This window comes from Lutjanus erythropterus, chromosome 11, assembly GCF_056507025.1.
Source record: "Lutjanus erythropterus isolate fLutEry1 chromosome 11, fLutEry1.hap2, whole genome shotgun sequence".
NCBI lineage: Eukaryota > Metazoa > Chordata > Actinopteri > Lutjaniformes > Lutjanidae > Lutjanus > Lutjanus erythropterus.
Genome location: NC_139327.1, coordinates 21,695,651 through 21,722,188, shown reverse-complemented (window position 1 = coordinate 21,722,188; position 26,538 = coordinate 21,695,651). Strand labels below are relative to the sequence as shown.

At 39.5% G+C, this 26,538-nt stretch overlaps 1 protein-coding gene across 1 annotated transcript in view; it reads left to right on the top strand.

The window, feature by feature from the left end:
* The window catches only part of fat3b (FAT atypical cadherin 3b), a 116,007-nt gene that overhangs the window by 46,587 nt on the left and 42,882 nt on the right, over nt 1-26,538 (top strand). Inside the window, exons 12-31 of the mRNA XM_084730630.1 lie at nt 807-1,082; nt 1,277-1,487; nt 2,783-2,997; nt 4,274-4,432; nt 4,590-4,711; nt 4,866-5,048; nt 6,251-6,365; nt 6,483-6,764; nt 8,018-8,368; nt 9,700-9,873; nt 10,389-10,919; nt 12,695-13,059; nt 15,545-15,698; nt 16,315-16,422; nt 16,874-17,057; nt 17,380-17,600; nt 20,438-20,890; nt 22,754-22,888; nt 23,411-23,804; nt 25,395-25,591. Coding sequence (XP_084586756.1) covers nt 807-1,082; nt 1,277-1,487; nt 2,783-2,997; nt 4,274-4,432; nt 4,590-4,711; nt 4,866-5,048; nt 6,251-6,365; nt 6,483-6,764; nt 8,018-8,368; nt 9,700-9,873; nt 10,389-10,919; nt 12,695-13,059; nt 15,545-15,698; nt 16,315-16,422; nt 16,874-17,057; nt 17,380-17,600; nt 20,438-20,890; nt 22,754-22,888; nt 23,411-23,804; nt 25,395-25,591 — 4,830 coding nt within the window. The remainder of the gene's footprint in view (nt 1-806; nt 1,083-1,276; nt 1,488-2,782; nt 2,998-4,273; nt 4,433-4,589; nt 4,712-4,865; nt 5,049-6,250; nt 6,366-6,482; nt 6,765-8,017; nt 8,369-9,699; nt 9,874-10,388; nt 10,920-12,694; nt 13,060-15,544; nt 15,699-16,314; nt 16,423-16,873; nt 17,058-17,379; nt 17,601-20,437; nt 20,891-22,753; nt 22,889-23,410; nt 23,805-25,394; nt 25,592-26,538) is intronic.

The window sequence follows — 26,538 nt, the reverse complement described above, 5'->3', positions numbered from 1 at the left end:
TCTCTCCAAACCAGCCAAACTCCATAGAAAAATTCAGTAATTTTACCTCACAGAACATGAGAGTTGCTGGTCTATTGCTGCCTAAATCTGTTAGTTTATTTTGTTATTGTGTGACTTTGGTGATTTAAAAGCATAGTTTGGATTTACCAAACTCACACATTACAAACAAACTAACAGATCAAGCGACTACCATGTTCTGCGAGTTGGTTTGGAGAGAGCAATATTTGCCTCGTATAGTGGCAGTTTATTGTCACAAAAGGCTGTCTGATGGCAACGTAAAGCCGTGAAAATATTCTAAATTTAGCTTACACTTAAACTGATGTTGATCTGTTCTTTTAGGTCGATGTTTTCTCTGCACCGGCAATAGCCATGGCCGGAGGCATTGTGTTTTTGGGTTGTCCGTCCATCCCATCGCTGTGAACGCGACATCTCAAGAACACTTCGATGGAATTGCTTTGAACTTGGCACAAACATCCATTGGGACACATGGGATCTTTTATTAAATTCCTTCACTACATGCATTACATGAGTTTGGACAGACATCGATGTAAATTAAAAACTTGACTGGTACAACTGAGGCAGTAATTCTAGTTAAGTGGCAAAAATACCTTTTCTTGCTGACCCTCTTCAGCAGTTCATTTCTTAGCTTTGTGCTGGCGCCCCTCATTGCATCTTCTAACTGGGCAGACTGGCATCTACTATCGGTAATATCCCCTTACCCCATCCAATCCAATACAATGATCACAATTCTACTTTCTACCCACCCTTGACTTTTCCAACTCCACGTCTGTCTCTTTGTCACTCAGGTGTTCATCCGAATACAAGACAGCAACGACAACCCTCCCGTCTTCTCACAGCCAGCCTATGATGTCAGTGTGTCAGAGGACGTGCCAGTTGACATGGAGCTGCTGCGGGTTAGAGCATCAGATATGGACGAGCGAGCCCGTTTGAGCTTCTCTATCTATGGCAGTGTGGACCCAGCCAGTATGAGACTGTTCCGGGTCAATCCTGGCACAGGGGTCGTCTACACTGCAGACAGGTTGGACTACGAGGCCAGAACACAACATATCCTCACAATTATGGTGAGAGGGAAGACGTCTTGGGAGAAATATTGTGTTTCTATGTGTGTGTGTGTGTTACTCTATGTACCCACCTGTCCTCTCTTCCAAGATATGCTTCTCTTGGCAGCTGTGCCTGCTTTGCTTAATTTTCACTGATTTCTTTAATTTATCACCTCCTTCGGTGCTATCCGTATTCATCTCTCATTTGGCTCCAGGTCAAGGATCAGGAGTTTCCATTTAACCGTGACCTGGCTCGTATCCTGGTTGCAGTGGAGGACTCCAACGATAACATCCCCTACTTCACCAGCACCGTATATGATGCTGTGGCCTATGAGTCTTCTCCCATAGGCACCTCTGTACTACAAGTGACAGCCTTAGACAAAGACAATGGGATTAATGGGCAACTCACCTACACTATAGAAGCAGGTGTGATTTTATCTGAAAATGAAGTTTATTAGTTTTATGTCTGTCTTTCCTGTGGCTGCATTGAACATTTTTTGTCATTATAGATTCATTTATTGATTATTTTCATAACCTGACCTAAGTACAGCCTCATTTTGTTGAGCAAACTTGTAACCAGAGGAACCTAAATCAACTTTGTCCTTTTATGTTTCCCTTTCTTAGACATGCTATGTGCTTGGCTCATCTATGTTGAAAAAAAATGTCTTGAAGATGGATAAAAGATGTTGCTGTGAGAGCTGTAAAAACATGTACAACATATACAATGACATCTTAAATTAGCGAATGTCAGTAAAATGCTAGCTAATTGGCTAGCATTTTGCTCTGTAGCAAAAAATTAGCTTGCTAGCTACTGACATAGATTAGCTAGCTAGTTAGATAGTGTTTTGTTAACATTAACATCTTACTTAAAGCTACTACAAGAAGTTTTTAACTGGTCAATTTAACACAGATTCCTCCAAATGACCTACATAAGCAAAAGAGAAGATCAGCTATTTAGTGGCTCTTAATATCTGCCACTGGGTCAGATTCTCCTACATTTTCCCCGCCAAGGTTACAGTGAGTAGTATGTTAGCCTAAAAAGAAGCATGAGATTTTAATTTTAAATTTTTTTTCTGATGTTATATTTTGTAGTTATTATGATGGAAATGACCACTTTTGTTCACGGGGGCCTCCAAAATCAACAAAATATTAATGTTCCTTATAGTATCTGTAAGATGTGACTAGAGGTGTTGCTTTTACACGTCCCTCAGCCACAACTTTTAACCATCTTCAAAATTTGGTTTTCTTTTCAACATACACAAGCGTAGCACATAGCACACAGGAAACAGGGAAGGAAAAGGCTGACCGAGGTTTTAAAAGGGGTGGAACTTTCATCCATAAAATGTCAAAAAGTTGAAAAGTGCTTATCATAATTTCAAAGTGATGTCTTCAGGTTGCTTCTTTTGTCCAACCAACAGTCCAAAACCAAAAACTCTTCATTTACTATCATGAATAACAAAGAAAAGTAGCAAATCCTCACATTTAAGCAGCTGGAACCAGCAAATGTTTGACATTTCTACTTCAAAAATGACTGAAATGAATGCTTATCAAAATAGCTGGAAATTTCCTTTTGATCAACTAAGTGCTGCAGCTCTACTATTTTCTTCTGCTTTATATGCTGTTCTGAACTGTGACTGGCTTTTTAATGCTTTGTCAGAGGGGAATAAATTGTGATTCATATTTACCTGTACTGATGTCTGTAACCTTTCTGCCACTTTCAGGTAACACCGGTGGTGTGTTTGGCATTGATAATGCCACAGGCCTTATCTTCATTGCCAGGGACCTGGACCTCACCTCTGTAGGCTTTTACACCCTCACTGTGCGTGTAACAGACAGTGGATTTCCTCCACTAATGGCCACAGCTTCGGCTCGCATCTCCCTGATACTCTCCGACTTCTCCGACCCCAAATTCACTCAGAAGGAGTATCAGGCTGAGGTAAAGAGAGTCTGAAAGGATGTGTGCGTGGGGGAAAGGTGTGGGAAGGGAAAGATAGATGCTATAAATAAAGGCTTGAAGATGGTAGGGAAGGATGGATGGTAAATCTCTAGACAGATATACAGCAGGTAAATATCATCAATGAAATTGTTCACATAGCTCACCAAGATAGCTAAAATGTCTTTCTATTTTTGAACTTCTTATTTCCTTTTAACAGTTGAACAGTACAGTCACATGCTCAAAGGCACAGCACAGTCATAAATGTCTTGAGGGGGTGGTCTATGAGTTTTGGCTTCTTCTCATTGTCCATACAAAGTTTATACAGTTAGTAGGGATGAATAATGACTTCCATCTGTGAGGGGGGGCTGCAGCCTCAGCCAGAAGACTCAGACCATCTTCTTAGCATTTAGAAGTAGGACCCTCAATAGTAATATCTGGTTGTTATCTTCTATATCTTCTGGTAATATTCCTAATATAGAATAAGATGGTTTTAAGGACAACATCTTTAAATTTCTTTTTGTATATGTTTTCAATATTTTAATAGTTTTGGACAGTCCAAAAAATGCGACCATAAAAGATTTGATTTGAAGCAAAAAGAAGACAGGAAAAGAGAAAAAATACAAAAGTACAAGACTGTGTACATAATTATTTCAAGATTGAAGGAACTACTCATCCCATAAACCATTGCAAATGATACTGCTTCTTCTTAAATTTAACTTTTTTCATTATTAAGCGGTTTATATTCTTAATAACAGTGTTGTAATACAATGTAGTTTGTGTTTTGTGTGTTTATATATTATATTCACTGCAGCAAAACAACATCATTAGTACGACTCATGTTAGCTAATCTTAGCTACCTACCTAGCCAGCCTGCTAGCAGAACTCCCTGTTCACGGTCAACATTTATCTGGTAACAGCAAGCTCCACTGTTCAGAGATGTTGTTGTTATACTTGAGGACTGTGGGTAGTGTAGTACTTCTCCATGACATTCCGAATAAAACGTGTTTCTCAAAATAAGGTTAATATCATACGTACTTGTGCCTATTACAGGAGCATACACCACTGTTTTACTGTCTCATAGCTAGAAAGTCTACCTTGGATGGTTACAAGATTATGACTAATAATCTAAATCATATGCACACAATATGAATGGGATTTTCCCTACCAGAACCTCACTGTTGACCTTTGGTTCTAGGCTTAAAACTCTCTATATAAGGATTTTCTGATATGTATCCACACTGTTGTAACTAATATTTCAACACTAATTTACTTGCAGATCATGGAAAACAGCACTATTGGAACACATGTGACCACCGTTAGCGCCCTCAGCCGCTCAGCACTCATTTATGATATCTCCAGGGGCAACGAGGACCACTGCTTCTTCATCAACCATCATACGGGTGTAATCACCACACGCAAACTACTTGACTTTGAGGTTTGCAGTGCTTATGATGCTTGTGTTTCAACATTGCAGGCATGCAAATTTATACCATCTGCCACGGCTCAGCCTTGACATGAATGTCTTCGCTCATATACGCACCTGGAATTTTAAAAGCTTCATTTTTACTCAGTGAATTTCTTTGTTTTGGCAGCAAACAACATCCTACTTTCTGGTTGTGCATGCCCTGAGCATGGCTGGAGTGGAGGCCAGCACCACTGTCATCGTCCAGGTGGGGGACGTCAATGACAGCCCGCCTGTCTTCCAACAAATCAGGTATCTGTTTTGGTCAGAAGAGAAGAGCTTTGGCACTGATGTGCTCCTGTGCTGTTTGCTGAGCCATGTCAGGTCCTGACAACATGTAATTTTCTGGAGTGATTTAAGTATAGCTCTCCTCTTTCACAGCAGTGTCCTCTTTTTACCTCAACAGGTATGTGGGTGCAATCAGTGAGGCCGCTCCAGTTAACAGTGTGGTCCTGGGAGAGGATGGTAACCCTCTGGTGATCCAAGCGACCGATCTGGATCGCAATCACAACGCCCTGTTAGTGTTCCAGATCCTGGACGAGACCGCCCGCATGTTTTTCAGCGTGGACTCTGGAACTGGATCAATTCGGTAGGTGACCTGTGGAAACCAGACAAACTGCATCACTAGTGAGGATATCGATTCACCTGCTTATAAACTGATATATCTCATAATTTCTGGAGCAAAGAATGAATTTCTTTTTTATTTGAATGGTTCAGCTCTTTCCTTGGAGTGTCAGACACTGAGTCAATAGACTGGCCCTAGGATTTATTTCACCCCCATCAGCAGCTGCAAATCCATCATTTATTATCTTCGATAAGGCAATACTGACCAAATACTAACATAATTTTGTACAATACTTCCACTGTGCAATACTCTGGTATACACTGATGCCATTACTGCATTTATTCTGTAATAGTGAGGCACAGCATGGCTTTGAGTTGACCCAAGTCTGCATGTCTGAATAAATCATCCACCCACCATTGACCCGCACGTATTATTTTCTCCAATTCAAAGACCTGCACCCACACCTCTTTCCATCCATGTAGGCTATATTACCTTTTAAACTGTGTTGAGCAACACAAGATTTTCAGGTGACTTCTTTATTGTGTGTTGTATAAATGTCTGAGTGTTTTCTTATTTATTTAAATGATTAGAGAAGCTGCTTTCAGCTTCATTTCCATGCACACAGTAATGTCACTGCTGAAAACGTTGTGGAACATTTAGTAACAAAACTAAAAACTGTCGTTGTAAATTTGACAGGACAGAGGAAGCTCTTCAGAGGACACAGAATTAAATAATCGCTGAAGTTATTCTGCTGTCTTGAGTGTAAATGCGCAGGCAATGTGTCTTTCTCTCTGGGGAGCGCACCCTCTTTCAAGGTTGTTGCTTTTTCCCACTGCTTTTTCTTGAACTCTGCATTATGTTGGCTCTTTAGATGTTCTGTCAAACTGTGAAGGAGCTATTTTTTTGTTAAGTGCTATCAGGTGTGGTGGTATCGGAGTAGTTTTATGAGTACATGAACATTATGTCTGGTTATGAAATGAGCATCAGGCTCACAAGCATGGATTTGATGAGGTTCACCACTTTGTAAAACACGATTGTTTAAAGTATTTTTACTACATGCACTCCACACATTGTAAAGCTGGTAAATACAGTTAATTTGAAAATGGTTGAAATCTGTTTTTGTTTACATTTCACACAGTATCCCAACTTTGGGAGCAACTGTAGCATAACCTGATTTCTCCCCAGGAATCAATGAAGTATTTCTGATTCTGATTCTTGAACTTCAGAACGATCGCCAGTCTGGACTACGAGACCTTCTCCGAGTTCGTCTTCCGGGTTCATGTTAGAGACAGTGGTCAGCCTCCTAATAGTGCTGACAGCCCAGCAGACGTGGTTATAAAGGTCAGTAAATAACTTATGAATCAGCTTCCACTGCCTCATAAATCATTGTTGACTCACTTTGATTCTTATGTTACATTTGTAGACATTATTTTCAATGCGTATATCACTGTGTCTCAGGTGATCAACATCAATGACTCGCCTCCAAAGTTATCACAGGACACTTATGAGGCTGTACTCCTGCTGCCAACCTACATGGGAGTTGAGGTCCTCAGGGTTGAGGCTTTTGACCCCGATTTGACCTCTGATCTGACCTTGAACCCTGACAAGTCCATCACGCCCCAGCTGGTTTACTCTCTGGTGGACAATAATGTGGAGTACTTTTCTGTCGAGCGCTACACTGGAGTTGTGACCGTCGCCAATCAGAACCTCAATAAAGACCGTTACCGCTTTAATGTTAAGGTAAGTGATGCAGGTAGATGTTTGGTCTATACGTTTCTAGCCTCCAGGTGTTCCTATTTGTATTAAACAAATAGTTTGGATTATTTGATTTGGGATTTTACAAGGTACTTATTAATAGTCAGTGCATTAACTACAGTAGATGGAGGTCTGACGTCCCCAGTTTGACCTTACAAAAGGTCTGCCCAAAAAAATCAATATCAGTTTAAATGCACGCTATATTTAGAATGTTTTCACCCCTTTCCTTTGCCATCGGACAGCCCATACCTGTCAACACCGTGATTTAAAAATGTGGAAATTTTCTGACGTCTTGTGCAACAGATATCTGATAGTGTCCACTTTTTAATCTAATAATTTTGACTGTTTGAAAAATCTGTTTTTAACTCAAACCTTTTATCTAATAGTTATGACTTAATGACTATGACTTAAGTTCATAATTATGACTGACTTTCTTTAACTGACAGAAATGACAAAAATGGGCTTTCATACAGAGCAGAGCTGGAGAGCAGCTCGCTCTGCTCCAGTTTGTAAACCCAGACTCTCCCTTCATTTTACCCAGCAGCTGAGAAGCAAAGCTCATATTATGTATTTACTTTACTCTCTCTCTTTTTTGCTTGCTTTAGTAGAATGAAAAAAAAAATCTCTTGTAAGTGAGGTGAAATTAGTACATTTACTCTGCAGAACATCGGAGTTGCTGGTCTTCACCGCCTTGATCTGTTCATTTGTTTGTATTATTGTGTGACCTCAGTTTTTTTAAAAGAAAAATTTGGATTCACTGAAGTTACAAAAGAACGTAAACAAACTAATAGATCAAGGCAGCGGTAGAAGAGTAACTCCAGTGTTCTGCGAGGTAAAATGAATGATTTTGCCTATGAAGTCTTGTTGGTTTGGAGAGAGTGACATTTGGCTTATATAATGGCAGTTTCTTGTCAGAAAACACAGTCTGGCAGCAAGATGAAGCACTGAAAACTTTTTTTTTTATGTAGATCTATTTTCAGTGGCTAAAATAGCTCTTGTTGTTGATCCTGTCCACAGCAGTTCACTGCTATTTCTACTGAAGTTAATACACTGACTATAGGGAAGTATATCATAAAACCCCACATCAAATAATCCATCAAGACAGAAAAGGGCAGCACATGCACAGTTTTACTGAATGCACTCTAAAACAACAGCATTACATGCTCTACATTAGCTTATTGTGGGTCAGCTGTCAAATAAGTGCAAAAAACAGTTTCCCACTTTGTGTAATTTTTAAGGTGTGGGATGGGCGTTTTTCCAGCATGGCATCAGTCACAGTGCTCGTCAGAGAAGCCATAGACAGCGGCCTTCTCTTCACCTTGCCGGTCTACTCTGCCTCAATCCCAGAGAACATACCCAATATCACTTTAGTGACTGTTGTCAACACTGTTGGTCACCGCCTCAATGAGCCGCTGAAGTACGCTCTGCTGAACCCTGGAGGACGCTTCACGATTCGGCCGACCTGTGGAGTGGTGCTCACCACCGGTGTGCCTTTTGACCGAGAGGAGAAAAGTAGTTATGAGCTGGTGGTGGAGGTCAGCAGAGAGGATGAGATACTGAGGGTGGCCAGAGTGACTGTGCAAGTGCAGGTGGGTGTGGAACTTTTTTTGTTTGTCTTACGTCTTGTCTTACACTTGCACGACACTTAAATGTAGACTGTTTTCTTGTTACCTACCATTCGTGTCTTTTCTGTATAGCTTGTAAGTTATTTTTATACACAGAATGTTTGTTTGTTTTGCTTTGTGACACAACTCATTCATACCCTTTTATATTCTTGTCTGTCTGGTGCTTCAATTGCACTTGAAGTTTTGTTCAGGACTTTATCTTTAAAGATCCCTCCACTCAAAAATGTGAGTGGTTTTTTCTGTTTATGTCCCCTAAGATGTCTGGCCTTGAATATTGACTTTCTTTATTCAGTGCATCAGCATCACATTTTTGCAGTTTAGAATCACTATAGGCCTACAACAGTTCAGTCATTCTCTATCCATAACTGCTTATCCTTGGGGCTGTAGTCTGTCCCGGCTGACATAGGGCGAGAGGCGGGGCCCTCCCTGGACAGTTCGTCACAGTGCTGACACATGGAGACAAACAACCACTCACACTCCCATTCACACCTAGGGGCAATTTAGAGTCACTAACTAACCTGCATGTCTTTGGACTGTGGGAAGACGCCAGAGGCCTCACTCCCAGCCACGAACTCCCCAGTCCTCCAGCCCACTGGGGTTTTTTAAGTCAGAACCTTCTATAAATTAAAATTGATCTGTCAAAAAAAGAACACTGTTTCAGTTCTGTGGGCTGTTTTTTTTTTGTCAAAGCCACAGGAGCCACAGGTTGCTGACCCCCTACCTAGTGGATGTGGTCATGGTGAACGGACACGAGACCACTTCAGAAATGCTCAGTGAGGGAGAAAAAGTAGATATGCTTTCAGCTCCTTTTCAGACTTTTTTTCTTTTACTTTTTATTTTGGAAAACCACGTTAAACTAAATATTAATCATAGAGTACTCTAAAACATGTCTGGAGGGAAACTGTAAATCTGGTAAAGATTCAAAGTTCTCCACATCCCAGAAGCAGAAGCTTTTGTTTGATGTTTTGTTTTTTTGTTTTATGTTAGATTTTTTTACAAGGATGCAGCTCTAATAAGCATGATGTTTTGAATATTTTAGTATGTATAGTGTGAGGCTCAGTGGATTCAAGCCGATAAGAAATATGCTACAAGGTCACAAAGAGAAATTTTCTCTGAAAATAAAAGTTCATATTTTGGTTAGTGGGACAGTTAGTGTTTGTTGTTCACTATAATTGTTTAGTAAGACATGTATTGTCTTCAGCACCATTAGTGCGTTCTTTAAGCTGTCAGGTCCACCAAAGTCTTTCTTTAAAACTTTGGGTTGGATTTTCTTAAAATAACTGTTCCTTCTTCAGGTGGAGGATGTGAACGACAACGCTCCAGAGTTTGTAAACCTCCCATACTATGCTGCAGTGCAGGTGGAAGCAGAACCAGGATCTGCTATTTTTAGGGTTTCAGCTGTTGACCGAGATGACGGTCTTAACGGAGAAGTGACTTACAGCCTTAAAGAGAAGCACAGGAACTTTCAGGTGAGACCTACAAGTTCCTGCTCTTAAATGTTTTTTTTTATTTTATTTATATATATATATATATGTATATGTATTTATTTATTTATTTATTTATTTTGTGTTGGTGAGGGGGATTTACATTTGTCATAGGTTTGTACATTGAGTAACACTTTATTTGGAGGAGTCTGCATAATACTGTCATTACACTGTCATAACGTGGCATCTGTCACAAACATGAAGGAGTCTTTCTAAATGTTTATGACTGTTGTCATTAAGTGTCATTCTGTCAGTTATGTAAGTGTCTCATGAATACTTTCCTTGATCTCAAGTAACGTGATACGTTTTGGACATTTTAATTTTTATTACGCTGTCAAAATCTTTTGTGGTGGTGTCATGAATAATTTCTTGGGCTTCATTTGAAGTGGTGTAATTTCATTCATAAAGATGTCATCAAATCATCATCATCATCAAATAAAGTGTTACAGCATGATATGATGCTTTTTATGTTACAAAGAGTATTTATATCTTCCATGCAGGTGAACCCTGTGACAGGAGAGCTGACCTTAAAAAGGGCCTTTGAGGCAGACTTATCCAATGCGGAGTACAAGGTGGTGCTCATGGCCTCTGACGGAGGATTCCCTCCTCTGTCCACTGAGGTGGAGCTGCCCGTCACTGTAGTAAATAAAGCCATGCCGGTGTTTGACAAGCCCTTCTACGGCGTCACCGTCAGAGAGGACATGGCCGTCTCCACATCTGTCCTGTGCATCAACGCCACCAGTCCTGAAGGCCAGAGTGTGATCTTCACCATCACAGATGGAGACCCTACCTTCCAGTTTGACATCGGCTTTGACACGGGAATCATCAGCGTGATTTACCCATTAGACTATGAGACCATGCAGTACTACCGGTTAACGGTAAAGGCTACAGATACACTGACTGGGGCAAAGTCTGAAGTCGATGTAGACATTGTCGTCCTGGACGTGAATGATAATCCTCCGCTGTTCCAGAACACCTCGTACTCATCTGTGCTTGCTGAGAACTCCATGATCGGCACAACCGTGTTACAGGTATGAGCATGTCTTTGTTTATTATTGAGTCAGTCCAGTGTGTGCTCTTACTGAATGACTGTTTACACCTATGACTCACTTCGGCATTATTGTGTGCGAATATTAGATGCAAAATAACTTATTTATGAGAAGATGGTGTCATATTTCCCTAGAAATTTCCCAGCAGAAGCTCTTGACCTTCAGCGAATAATTGACCAGTGCTGTTGCTGCACTGAGGATCTTGTTTGCAGAAGAAAATTCAAGTATTGAATTCATCAATAAATATTTTTTAGAGGTTATCCAGTCATCAAAATAGGTCAATTGCCTTATTTGACTATATTATGAAATTCTACATGAACGAAGAGGGCAATCTGTGAATATTGGATGACATATGACTATTTTCATGATTTAAGATACACTTGGGCTTGAGTAGTGTTAGGCTGTGTGCTGTAAAAGCATTTTGTGGGCTTCCTGCTTATTAATACACAGTAGCACTAATTATGTTAATGCTTTGAAACAGTGATACATTGATAACTTAGGTATTTTTAAACCCAGATCCTATTTTCCCATGTTTTTGTGTGTAATGGGGACAAATGAGGAGAACAACTTTTGAAACTGTTCCAGTATTGAGGGAGAGCGCTGTAGCTGTAAACCACGAAACAGGCTGTAGTGTAATCCTTATGAGCAATTGACCTGTCTTGAGTCCCACCCCTTGAGCGAGCTTGGCACAAACACCCGTCAACTTTCTCTTTTCCTGTTTGCTCTGCTTGGATATGCTATGTGCTGGGCTTGTTTGGGTTGAAAAAGAAAACTAAATTTTGAACATGGTTAAAAGATGTTGTGGAAGAGTCATGTTTTAAGTCAGCTGATGTTATAAAATTGTTAAAATGCTAACTAGTCAGTTTTACTTTGTTTCTATCAAGTTTGAATCAAGTGTGTTTTGCAGAAGTACAATTCTGTAAATGGAGTCTTGTGGCTTTGGGGAGCAGAATAAAACAGCTGTCTGGTTAAGCAAACATATCTTATTCGTTAATCGAAAATATCTTTGTAGGGGTGCTTTCTATAATGTTGTCAGAGAGAATAATAATCTGAGCTTGTCAGTGGCAAGCACTTTTAGAGGAAGTATTTTGTTAAAAACAATTACATTGCAGCCTGTTTTGCAGCTGATGGCTGCAGCGCTCTCCCTCAACACTGGGCCAGTTTTAAATTTTTTTGTCCCAATTAGTTCCTTACACAAAACATGAGAAAATTTAGTCCAGGCTGAAAAATACAGAAGTTATTCTTTAATGCTAGATATATTATATTATGTATAGAATATTAAGTTTTTTTGTTACCTACTTTAGATTAGATGGTAGCTTTTTGTTTGTGTTAAAATGAAGAAAACTGTTTTTTTTTCGTTACTACATTTCAAAGCAGTTGATCAAACCAATGGTAAAAGAGTTTTGTATCCTTGAACTCAACATGAATAGCAGACTATTGAAATTCTTTGCACTCATTCGTGTTTTTCTAATCTATAACCTGACAATGGTTGCACGTACAGTTTAATTATGCTTTTGTTTTTAAAGCACTCTGCTTCAACAAAATGATTGTGCCAGATGCTCGACAATGTTTTGATGGTGGTTTTAGATGCAATTGTGCTCTAACGGTATCTCACTGAAACCCAGAACTCTATTTCCTTTTTTCATTTGGACTCAGTGTGGGTGCTTTGGCTGTAGAGGATGTCTGAGTAAACAAATCAGACCTTATCTTGAATAATGCATGAAGAAGTGCAAAGTTTACTGTTACTCTCCTTGTAGGTGTTTGCCCAGGACCAAGACTCAGAGAAGAACTCAATTGTGAGTTACCAGATCCTCCCTGACATCTACAACAGCACCGACTACTTCCACATAGACAGTAACAGTGGACTGATATTCATGGCACGCTTGCTTGACTATGAGCTCATCCAGCGCTACAACTTCATCGTGAGGGCAACGGACAGCGGAGACCCTGCCCTCAGCAGTGATGTTAGTGTCACTGTGACTGTTACTGACACAAACGACAACCCACCTAATTTCAGCCAGGCGGTATACGAAGCCTTTGTCAGCGAGTTGGCTCCCCGAGGACACTTTGTGACTTGTGTTCAGGCATCCGATGCTGACATCTGTGATGCTCAGAGGCTGAGGTGAGAAAAAACACGTTTTAAAAAGTTTTTGTGTTTGGTGTTCTCTTCGGTTTATTATGCTTAGAAAAGCGCATAATCCTACCAGCAAATCTGATTTTTGTGTTTCATTTTCACTCTGTATTGGATCTTTTTCTTAAGTTGTTTTGGCTCAGCACTTCTCAAGACAAATAGATACTAGAGTTCTCCAACTTGCCACCGTCAACCTAACAACCTGCAATTGCTTGTTGTTGAGCAGGGAGTCCCTTGGCTTTTTTAAATCTAAGACCCTGTGTCCACCAAAGCGTTTTTTTTCCCAGCTAAAATGCCAGGTGCTTTTCTGAAAACACTCAGCTGGGAACGCATGAGGCCATTTTGGAGGTGCACCATTATTTCAGCTGAAACACTATGATTGCTATGATATGGAATATCTGGTGTAACGGTGTATTCATGTCTTGGAAATACCTAATTTCCCAGATAGTTTTCAACCAATACTGAATGTAAAAATGTCAGCACAAGGTAGAGAAGCCTTATTGTGCTGCTCCTTGCTCTCAAAGGCTGAAGCAGGAGAGAGGATGTGCCCCTCTGTGTGGGTTCATTTTGTGGCCGAGGAAATGTCCAATGAATATAATCATTTGGTTTAAGAGCTGAAGTTAGATGGAGCCCAGTTTAAGGAGTACAAACAGGACGCAGTTGGCCTGTTTGTCCCACCCCACCCCCACTGTGATTGAACCGCTGAGTAAAAAGTGACAGTAACAAGCACAATGTTTTACCCAAAGTTGAACATTTTTCAATTCTTGGTGATGCAGCATTCCCATTGGAAGCTATTCAAAATATATGCTGACCTCGGGAAAAAAACACTTTGATGGGCATAGCCACTGATAAATGAACAAAGTGAACACAAAGCGTCATGAAAGGAAATAGTCTTACACTTATTTTTCTTATTAAACAGAAAAATATTACTTAACATACAAGTTACATACAAGTTTCTCTCTTTCAGCAAACTAAGCAAGGCTCAGTTGCTTTGTTAACTTGTAAAACACAAACTCAATAGAAACAAAATAAAACTCACTGAAACTGTCTTGGTTAGTCTTTCTACTTCTCCAACATTCACCAACTCTGGTTGTTTGGTCGAGATAAATCCTTAATTCACAGAGTTAGATGTGAAAACATTGACTGGTTGGACCAACACTGCTGGTCTTAAGCTAAGTCTGACCTACTGTAATAGTTATACAATCTACACTACAGTTACACCATCTTAAGCTGAAGCCTTCTCCTCGCTAAGACTGGGCATAAATCTTACACTTAGTAAGGAGCAGTTGTAAAGTCAAACCCTAGGCAGTTGGACAGATTTGTCTCAAAAGAAACGTCTTTCTTTGTCCTGCTTAGGAGGTCTTTCCACTTTTTTTGTACATCATTCTGTACACCAAGTCTGAACACTGATTTATGGGATCCATTATTTTTCCACTGCCACTTCTTATTTGTTATTATGATGGACTGCTTGGCAGTCAGCATTTTCTTGTCCTGACTGTATAGCTCTATTAATTCTCTTATCTCAATGTCTGTAAAATTGCCTTTTCTTTTACTTTAAACTGCCATTACCTTGCTACAAATTAGCAAGACAGCAGGAAAATGGAACTTACGTTAGCAGTGTTAGCACCAGCAGTCTAGAGTCTTTGCAGGTGAATGTCCGTGCCTGTGCTGAATGTGAATGTGGATACATATTGCTTCAGTGGAGTGGTTATATGCCAGGTTATTGGTACACAGCCTACATACAACTTGATTTTCAAACCGTGCTGGTTTTACAAGATGTTATCTGTCCCACTTAGCTGGTAACAACATCTGGGCCACACAGGCACTAAGGAGGGGAGAGCTGGGCTGTGGCCCCAGCTAGTGGTGGGCGCCCGAGTATTATCTTGGAGGCAACAGTTGGCTGATGTTATATTAATAAATAGTTTAATCAACTTGTATTTCTGGTGCCAACATGAAAGAATGGCACCATCTAATTGTAGAGTACATTAATTGCGCACATCCTTTGTTCGGACTAGGCTTTGTAAAGACAAGCTGGTGCAACCCACCCATGGGTGCTCGATAGGGCATGCATCATTTTTCCTGCTGCCTCTCTGTGCTGTTGCAGACCACTTTGTGCTACTGGGTAAGGTAGCTGTTAAGAGTCTGTGACTGAGCAGCAGTTCCCACGCTTTCTTCAGAGGCAGACCGTTAGATCTCACATATTACTGGATTTTTTTTGTGCATATTTTTGACTGTATGCTGAAGGACCTCTGTGAAAAACTTTGAAAAAAAAAAAAAAACGTTATATAAAATTGGGAAAATCACCCAAAAAGTTGCCCCCCAAAAAGAACCTCTGATAGATTCAGCCAAATGCAGATAGCCAGTGTCTTTGTCCAATCACCCAATTCTAGTAGATTCTTGTATTTCCAGAATCTTCAGCACAGAATAACATTGTACATCATAATCAACATTGCACTCTTTTTTTATGTTCTTTTAGGTACAGTATTCTCTCTGGGAATGAGAGAATGACTTTTATGATGGAGCCAGATACAGGGGTGCTCACTCTGTCTAACAAGAGGCGACAAGGCATGAAACTCTCCTATCAGCTCAATGTGTCTGTGTCAGATGGAGTCTTCACCAACACTGCTCAGGTGAGACAACTTCTCGCCATTTGCGATTTACTTCTGTCAACTTATTTGCTCTTTTTTAACCTTTGCAGCGTTTCGACGCAGTAAGCCGAATGACCTTCTTTAGCAACCCCTCGCTTCAAATTTGTTACACACAGTCGCAGCTGTCCAGCATGACTGCTGTTTTCTACCACTGGCTGCTGAGCAGCGCTGCAGTTGGAGGTTAATGTGTGCTCATGTCATATCGGATTTACTATGAGGATGAGCTGCCAGCTGGAAAGAAATGTTCACATCTGTCTCTTAGTGGTAATTACAAGTGGGACTCCGATATCCCACATCTCTGATAGTCCACATTATATGTTGGAGTAATAACACCCCCTTCTTTTTCTTCTTCTGACATGATGTGAACACAGCATACCTCCACAGTCGTTTGTTAGAGAGTAATGAGTGTTTGCAGCTGCATCAATCACCATTTGGTCACAAGCCTGATGCTCTTACCGCTGGTCCACATGGCACGTTGATGTGATCGTGTTTGACAAATCTGCCAGCCTTAATTATTGTGTTGGCATTAACAAAATGTCAGCAGACATGAGGATGATGATGGTGGGATGACGACTGTAACAGTGACACTGATCCCCAGGTGATCGTACGTGTGCTGGGAGCTAACCTGTACAGCCCAGTGTTCAGCCAGAGGTTCTACCTGGCTGAAGTCCAAGAAAACTCTCCTCCAGGGTCAAAGGTCATTCAAGTAAGTTTGCCTTTTCACTACTCACTTCCTACATGAATGGTGCTGTGGAGGCTCGTAATGACCAATCTAACATTACTTAACTAAGTGGTTGAGTGGAGTGATATAATAAGGCTCTTGAGACTAACACAAAAAATGGAAGATTGTATTTGGTTCACCATCTGATTATCATAAGGTTCCTATTGTTATCCATAATGAAAAAATCAGGTAAATTCTGGCATATCAATATTATATTGATATTGTGATATAAACCTAGATATCATCTTATATGTATTGTGTGTAATTCTATGTAGTTTTTGTCTTTATTTGTGTATTTTCTGTGATGTTGCAAAAGGTGTGATGAAGTGATGTTGCTGTGATGCAAGAAAAAATTCAGACTCGTTCTGACATTAAAGTATCATCATCATCATCATCATCATCACCATATTTTCTGAATCTCTGTATGAACCTCCAGGTTCGCGCAACAGACGAGGACTCCGGACTGTTTGGTCAGATCACCTACTCCTTCATCAATGACCTGGGGAAAACTCAGTTCACCATTGATGCGGACGGCGTCATATCCACCCTTCAGAAATTAGACAGAGAAAATCCTCTCAACAAGGACATGGTGCTGACCGTTATGGCCCTGGATGGTGGAGGTAATATTCCTGAAACTAACCAGACTGACTGTAAACTGGTTCCATTACAAAAGCCATCTTCAAATCAGCCATTATAATTGTTTAAGTCTGGCAGGTCAAACATTTAGCTAATATTAATGCATGAGTGGTCAGTTTTTAGTAAATGCACTGTAGGTGTAAGATGATAGCTTTTGTATAATAAGTCTCCACTCTCCTGGAGATGAATGAATATTTAAGCATATTCACATTACAGATGCATTACATTTTACCACCTAGAATGACAGTAGAAAAATGCAGTTTTTCTTCATGAATCACACATCTACATTTATGTTTATGTTTCCAGGCCGTGCATCATTCTGCACAGTGCGAGTGGTTCTTGCTGATGAGAATGACAACGCCCCTCGGTTCAGAGCTGTCGAGTACCGTATGAGCATTAAAGCAAATGTTGCTAAAGGTTCTCTGGTCACGCAGATCCAAGCCACTGACCCAGATGCTGGGTCTAATGGAAGGATCACCTACTCCCTTTACAGCGAGGCACGCCTGTCACTGGTTGATGTGCTGGAGGTCAGTACGCTCTGCTCTTCATACTTTACGCTTTAGACTACTGTAAAGCAGATTTGCACTACATAGACGTGTGTTAAACTTTAATAGAGCTGTAAACATCTTCTCAGTTCCCTCAAGAAACCTCCAAACCACCATAAATGTATTTGATGAGAGTAAACCAAATGAAAACTTGTAATGTACTCTATAGCCCTGATTTTCAATTAAGACCTATTCTCTGCTGATACCCCCACCTCATTTCAGTGGATTAACAGCCATCTGTTAACTGTAATTATGCATTTCTACTCATCCTGGCAAAATGATGTTACATTAAGATTGATGCTTCACTGTTTAAGAGGTAAACAGAATTAAATAACGAACAAATAAACAAGTATGACTCTAAATAAGCATTTCCCAAACTTAGTATAAGGACCCAAAACAGGTTGGGAACATCTTTCTTATTAGTTTGTTAATTTGCAGAGTGAAATGCGTATTATATTTCCTCAAAAAGTGACAGGCAGCGTGGAATGAGAGGCAGACAGCAACTCTCAGCGACACCAACCCTTTAACATTCAACATAAAAAGATTCCTAACAAAGAATTCTAAAACATCAGAAAACAAAACATCAGAGCAAAATACAGCTTGGGTTGAAAAATGTAGCAGCCACCTCACTAATGATTAAAGCTATAAACCAGCACAAAAATGACAATTAGGCTACCAACATAAACCTCCATGTTCTAAACAGACACATTACAAACATTAACAAAAGAATAACACTTGCATTTAGGAACATAAAGAGTTAACAGACTACTCAGTCCAACACTAGGCATGATGGGAAATGTCACTACAATAAATTAGTATTCAGCCATGTATTGATCTGTTCCTGTTTGCCCTCTTAACATTAGACTGTATTACACTGTTAATACAAACTCAACACTTCTTTGGACTTCAGTGGATGGTGCAAGTTCATTATGAGGTGGTGAAAAACTTATATATACTGCACATTTATAATTGAATAAATACATTTCATATACATATTTAAATGTATACTTTGTTGAATTCTTATAAATACAGTATATTATGACCTGGAGGGGATCATGCGATTACTTGCATGTGCGTGCATGCTTGGCCAACCGACCTGGAGCTTGTTTGCAGATAATCTTGCATATTACTGGATTTCTTTTGTGCATATTTTTGACTGCATGCTGAAAGACCTCTGTGAAAAACTTTGAAAAAACTTATTTTGTCTCCACGCCAGTGACAGCTGTGGCCAGAGGCATTATGATTTTAAGGGAATGTCTTTAAACTTAGTACAAATGTCTGCTTGGACTCAAGAATGAACTGATTAGGATTTGGTGAGCAGAGGTCACAGTTTCATCATGTCCGTTCCACTCTTGTTTTGTGATCAAGTTTTTATTGATTATAAATGTAATACTTATGCTTTTGCACCATGTGACCTTGCAACAGATTGTTCCATTTAGACAATATCCATAAAAAAGAGTAGCCACTGTTGTCTCTGCAAAGAATGCAGGGCCTGCCAACATACAGCAGCCATTTTTTTTGGCTGCGGTTAGGCCCTCCAGCCATACTCATCATTGCTGAAATGTACATTTTAAGGAAGAATCATCATTCAACAATAATACCAATGGGGAGCCTGCCTCAGTGCATTTCTAAAATCTTTGATTGACATGAGGACACACAGTTCAAAAATATACAGACTTCTGGTCATTCTCATACCATCTGCAAAAAAGTGCCAGGAACTCCTTGTGGACAACATCTGCAATTTTTTGGAGTGTCTGTTTTTCATCCAAAATAATTTACGAGGTGTGCAATATGTAAATTATAGCGTATCATTTGATGATTGGGGTTTCTGGGGGTAATCAATATGTCAGACCAGATTCTGACCCAATCAATGCCAATGTCAAATCTTTTATCCATATATTGACAATTGGCATCGGTTTAAAAGTTACCTTTACCAGCATACAATATAATTTGGAGACCAGACCTCAGGTACCCACACTTGAATTTATTCTGTGTGGTGGATGCAGTGTTTGCTCTCACTCCAGGGGATTCCATAAGCACCTAAAACACCACTCTCATGAATGCAATATCTCAGAGACCCTTGAAGGTAATTTCTTCAAATTTGGCACAAATGTCTACTGGAGCTCAAGACCGAGATGTTTAGATTATGGTGGTCAAATGTGACGGGTCACTGTGACCTCACAAAACACACTTTTGGCCATAACTCAAGAATTCATATGCTTGTTTCAAAAGAAGAAAAAGATTTCACACAAATGTCATGGAAAATGGAGATGAACTCCTTTCATGTATTTAAATCACAAAATAAATGTAAATGTAATCCATTACAGTCACTGACAAAAAGATGTAATTAAATTACAGTTACTAATCAAAATGTTGATGATTATAAAGGGACGACATCAAAATATATTTTGGGGTGCCCTGCAGAGCAAGATCAGCCCTCTACTGAGTCACTCTTCTAGTTATGTATTTTTGTAAGTGAGGTTCTGGGGAGACATCACATTTCTTTTTTTGGTCTCAATTTAAAAACCAAAAAGCTGTAGTATGAAATATTAACGAATATAAAAAAAAGTAGTAGCAGCATATAAATATAAATAGATACCACATGGAAGCTCAGATAACATTATTTACCATGATCTGATTCGTGGAAATAAAAAGACATTTAAAATTGATGAAGTAAATTCAAGCCAGCGGCCAAAAAGCACCTGTTGGCTCAAACACAGTCGAGTTCAGGCTGAGAGTCACAGATGTAAGCTGTAGTACTGCTGGATTATTGTCTGTAAAGTTATTTTAAATGGCTTTGTGGTTTTGCTGTTGACCAGGTGGAGCCAGACAGCGGTTGGATGATGACTAAAAGCGCTGTGGACCACCTCCAGGGGACTGTGCTGTCCTTCTTTGTCAAAGCCACAGACTGCGGCTCTCCGCCCAAACACTCACTGGTGTCGGCCTTCATCCACGTCGTCCCACCAGATGCTTTTGTTCCGTCCTTCAGCCAGCCGCAGTACTCCTTCACCATCCCTGAGGACACAGCAGTAGGAACGGCCCTGGGGTCTGTGTACATGGGCCCCGGACAGAGCGGGTTCTTCACTGTAGTCGGAGGAGAGACGTTCGACAGCAACCAGGGAGGGACTTTCCTGGTGGAGAGGGACACAGGTCTGATCCGTCTCATCAAACCGCTCGACTATGAGCAGGTCAGCATCTTCCGCTTTAAGGTTGCAGCAACAACAAGAAGAGACCTGATCGAGTCCGTCTCCACTGTTGACCTGGAGGTTAAGGTGGGTGATACAGAATGTGTTAGCTGCCTATTGTTTCAGTTGAATTAGATTGAATTTTATCTTTCTTTCAGACTGTGAGTGCATTAAAGTAAAACTATGTAAAACTGAGGTACACCTGAGAGTTCAGACAGCCAGAAAATAATATATCTGTGTCAAAACAGGTATTGCAATGACTCGGAAAAGATAAACTGCAAGTGATTGTGACAGTGATAAAAAGAAGTGGTAAATAAAAATATATGATCAAGGATCTTTGATAAGAGCAACAACCTTCACTTCACACTTCAACAAATGTATACCAATGACTGACCAGTCTCTCAGTACAAAATAAATAATGTAAAAGTACAACCTCAAAGTAAAGTTCATGTGTAAATACTAAAATATTCAACAAATAGATGCATTTCTTTTGAATCAGAATCGCTTCGTTTTCCCAAATGTGAAAGGTAATTCAGCATAGTGGAACAAGAAAAGATAAAAGTTTAAACAAATAGTTTAAAAAGTTAAATACAAGAATTGTATACAAATAAGGATATGATATAAATTAAGTATAAACGTAGGAATAATAAAGTACAATGTAAGAATAATGCGTACAGTACAAGCTAGGAGTAATACGATACTATTGTAGATTATTTAAAATGTGACGTAGATTTCAGATATCATTCAAATACAATGTCATAAAGAAATTTAGCTTCAGGCACACAGGACAACAACAACAATGTGTGTTGAGTTGCATTAGGCCAAGTTTCATTATTACTGAAAATCCAAAACTGACTAAACATTGGCTCCATCTAAAACAATGTGATCCCCATTGCTGCCACTGCAAAGCCCTGCAGTGCCAAGAGATGGACAAAGACAAAAGCGTCCTCAATCAGTTGGTCTTGACTCTTTGCTCCCAATCCAGTTCCAGTTCATACAGTGTTCTGCCTCAAGACTGATCTGAGGCCAGAATTATCAGCCTAAATCAAACGATAACGCAACAGAAACAAACTGCCTCACTTATCGGAACACAAAATCACACACACAAAGTAAAAATGCAATGTTATCTGGCCCTAAAATGACTCGCCTGAGCACAGTGACTGATGTTAAACACAGACACATGTTAACAAAGTACAGACTAAGTTCTCACAGCCATAGAAACAGACAGACAAAGAAAATAAGGCTGCCAAAAGAGGAGCGACTGTGCCAACAGTGTGGAGGAGCCGCTGCAGAGACAGAGCAGCACTTCCTCACACAATGCCCAAAATTAAACCTGTCCACGAACAGTTCTCCCTAGAATCCATTATAAAAAATCCATGTTTTATTAACTCAGAAAATGAAAAACTAAAAATTGTACCAGGGGAAAATGACAAGACAGTTTGTTTTTGCCACAAAATCAGAGGAAATCACACTGACCTGCTGATCTAAATTAGGCCTCAGATTTTATGTTTCTTTTATTTCTTTTTTATCAAATATTGTATATCCTGCACATGCACAATGATTTACAATCAGTCATTTGCTCATGTGATTCCCTTTGCTTTTCACATTAAGGGGTGTGTGTGTGTGGGTGGATGGGTGGGGGGGAGTTAGAGGGTTGTTGCTATTTACATATTTGTTTGTTCCTCAAGCATTTTTGCTTTGGCTGTCTTGGTTTTCTGTGTTTATAAACTGTTCAAAATGTATAGATTTTATATACACATTGATATTATATTAGATGTTATAATAGATACTGTATTGTAAGCTATTTGAATTTGAAATGTAATGTAATTTAAGTGTCAAAATTAATTTGAAAAATTGAGAAAAAGTGAATTTTAATGCCCCTTTGCATTATCTTCTCACTACAATTTAGACTTTGCTGGACTGATTCAGTGACGGTTTGTCATGTTGCAGATTCTGGATGTAAATGACAACAAGCCAGTGTTTGAGACTAACACTTATGTTGCCACGGTGATGGAGGGGATGCCTGCAGGGACAAGAGTTGTCCAAGTGCGTGCACTTGATCCAGACTGGGGCTCTAATGGTCAGGTATGTGACAGCTCAAGTAGTTCTGTAACACTTCACATGACACCCATATCTGTAATACATTATGATGCATTACAGGCAAACTTACAAAGTGTTAACACTGTGCTTTTAGCCATGTATAATTATAATTAGAAGAACTCATAAATATTCATAATTCTTATATCAATTTACAAAATGTTTTTGAGAAACATAGTTCATTATAATTCTCATAGTTGCAATAGGTAAAACCATTTTTAATGCATTATAATCACTGTTATAATTCATCATAACATGATAAGTTATAAAATAGTTGTAATCTTTGAGAACACTATGATCCAATGTTGTAAATTCTTCTAGAGCATTATGTTATTGTGTTTATGACTGTAATTACACATGGCTATAAGCACAGTATGACACATTATATGCGTGTTTATAATGCCCTACACACAAGTGTCATAGAAAGTGTTACCTTTTGTTCTTTTTGTTATTTTGCTACAAATGTGCTTGTTTTAAAACCTCTTTGTGTATTTTATTTTTAAATTGCAGGTGACATACAGCCTCGGACCTCTGCTTACCTACAACCTGGACTTGACAAAGGACGCTCGTTCCGTCGTTGCCCTCATCACCACAAGTTCTGTCTTTGCTATTGACAGTAAAACCGGCTGGATCACCACAGTGAGTCAGATGGACCACGAGGCCTGCTCCAGCTACAGCTTCGAGGTGGTGGCCTCTGATCTGGGGGAGTCGCAGTCTCTCTCCTCCACCACAGTAGTAACTATCACCGTGTCAGACGTTAACGACAACCCGCCGCGCTTTGAGAGGGAGCTCTACCGGGGAGCAGTAAAGGAGAGCGATCCCCTCGGTGAGGTGGTCGCGGTCCTAAAAACCAGAGATCGAGACGGCGCTGATCAGAACCGCCTCGTCAGCTTTTACATCACCGGTGAGGGAATCAGGAGAACAGTAACATAATGTGGCTCAACACATTCTGTGCTGCAGTGTCCCTCATGCAGTGACATGAGGTTGTGTTGCATAAAAATTATTCATTGGCCTAATGGGGCTGCTATTATTAAAGGTCAGACTTTAAATTAATTTGAACTCAAATGTCAAACATGACTAACCTTTTGTTTTTCACATTTCCTTTTCATTTTAATATAACAAGTTATTCATTATAAAAGAAAACATTTCAAGTGAGGCAAGGAGAAAACCTGCATAGTTTTATATTGCAAAAGTAAGAAAGAACAAACTATAGTTTATCGGCTTTTTGAGACTGAGAGCTACCTCAAGGGTAATGAGTCATATGGAGGGTTACTTGTTCAATAATCTTTCCAAATAACAAGTTTGCACGGTTTACCTTTAAATAATGAATATTCTGCATTTAATGAGCTACATATGTGGAGACTGACAGTTCATGGCTTACTGTTAATGATTCTTCACAAACGTTATTAATAATTTACCAAAGAAAAAACACAGATATATACATCTAAACCTGCAACTTGAATTATTTCTCTGTTAATCTCAATCTCTTTCAACATTTGAAACACATACAGTTATCAGATTTGTGATATTTTTGTACAAGTCACCACATCTGTCAAATCTTTAAAAAAAATATATGAAATCTGTCGGATTTTAATCAATCTGTCAAATTTTTGAGCAAATCACCACATCTGTCACTTTTTTGTACAAATCATTTCACATTTTTGTACATCTGTCAAAATATTTAATAAATCAACGCATGTCACATGTTTGTACAGTTATATCAGAGTTCAGCATTAAAGTTCCTAAACTCCTTTTATGAGATTTCAGAGGAAAACATCTGTAAACCCCTTATTAGTCTGTAAAAGTCTGTCAGTGTGAAACTTGGCATTGCACGCTGTTCACAAGTGCACTGCAATGATGCTGCAACACTGACTGATTCTTGCAGGTGTGCATCAGTATATACTTGATATATAGTTTTCAATAACCAACCTAAGAACTTCTGGTTTAAATGATTCTTGTAAAAGTTAGTGAAAATAGTATTAGTTGGAATTCCAAAATGAGAAGTCTTTCACAGACTCGCACACGACTTTGTGTGGTCACTCCTTTTTTTATGGGAGTAATAAAAACCATTGTGAGGCCTCTCCAACAAATCTCTCACCTTGGCACTGAGCTTGATGTTTTCCATTCTCATAACACTGCCTGATAATCACTAAGGATGATGTGTTTTGGCCTCGTGTTTTGGCATTTAAAAATACTGATTGGCCTAATGGAAGCGTTGTAATAAAAGGTCAGATTTTTAAACTCTGAAATGTCATTGCTGCTACACCACTGGCCTGCTTTACTATGATGATAGATGCTTATTGATCGTGCCAAAGGGTACCTGCATTATTTGTGTGTGTGTGGATGGGTGTGGATGAGTGGGGAGCTGTTGCTTATTCATCTTGTGAATGAATAAGACTTCCAGTTTGTTCACAAGTCATTTACAATGCATTCTCAACTCTTCCTGTCCTCTGTGTAATGTCAGTATTTTAATCCTCACCTGTACAATCTGCAGGGGGAAACCCGCGAGGCGTGTTTGGCCTGGCCCTGGTGCAGGGAGAGTGGAAGGTTTATGTGAGCGGACTGCTGGATCGAGAGCAGCAGGACTGGTATCTGCTCAACATCACAGCCAGCGACGGCCTGTATGTGGCTCGTACTGCGGTGGAAGTAACTGTCATGGATGCCAATGACAACAGCCCCATCTGCAACCAGGTCAGGAACACAGACAGATGGAAATCGGCAAAATAAAATCATGCAAAGCAAACAAACATGGAGCAGACTGTGGAATGTAAGGAGGCAAAACCACTGTGCTATGTTGTTTTTTTAAGATTCATGGTGTGTGGACCCCAGGAACAGCAGTGGTTACCTTGGTAGTGGGTAATGGGGATCCAAATAAATAAATAGTTGCCTTTATGCTGGTTTATCTCCAGGCTAACCACATTCCAATTAGTGTTTTGTCTAAAAAATAGATGGAATGCATGCCTTTTGTGATAATACAGTCAATTCACAGTAAATATTAATGAAAGGCAAATTATTGTGACTGTGGGCTTTTTTGTTAAACATGGTTGGCACATAAAAAAATTATCAATGAGGGAGTTTGGGGACAATTATTCAGATTACATGAAATTATTGATGTTTTTTTTACATAAGATAAAATAACAGATAAGATGAGATAATTATTTACTAATCCCTCAATGGGGAGATTTGTAGTGTTGCAGCAGCAAAAGAGGACAGTGCAATAACAGCAGCATCAATTAAAAAGGAAGATAATGAGTAAACAGTATACAGAAAGATAAAATAAATGAGTGAATAAGTAATAAAGTAAGAGATAAACAAGAGAGAATAAGATGAGAGCAATATAAACAAGAAAGAGACTCAACAGTTGAGTTAACACTGTTGCACACAGGAGATTAGATGGGGGTTAGATGGAGGTATGTATGAATTAATATTGTACCTGAGTGAAATATTGATATTAAGGCAGGGTGATGCACCTCTGTCATGGTTTATTTGCCGTAATGACCTGCTCACTGTACATATTTCCCTTAGTAAAATATAGATATTGTAACATGCAGTAACCCTACCTATGAATGAATGAAATATCAATTGATTAAGAGTTATTTAATGCTATATTTACATTATACCTGTACTGGATGAAACTA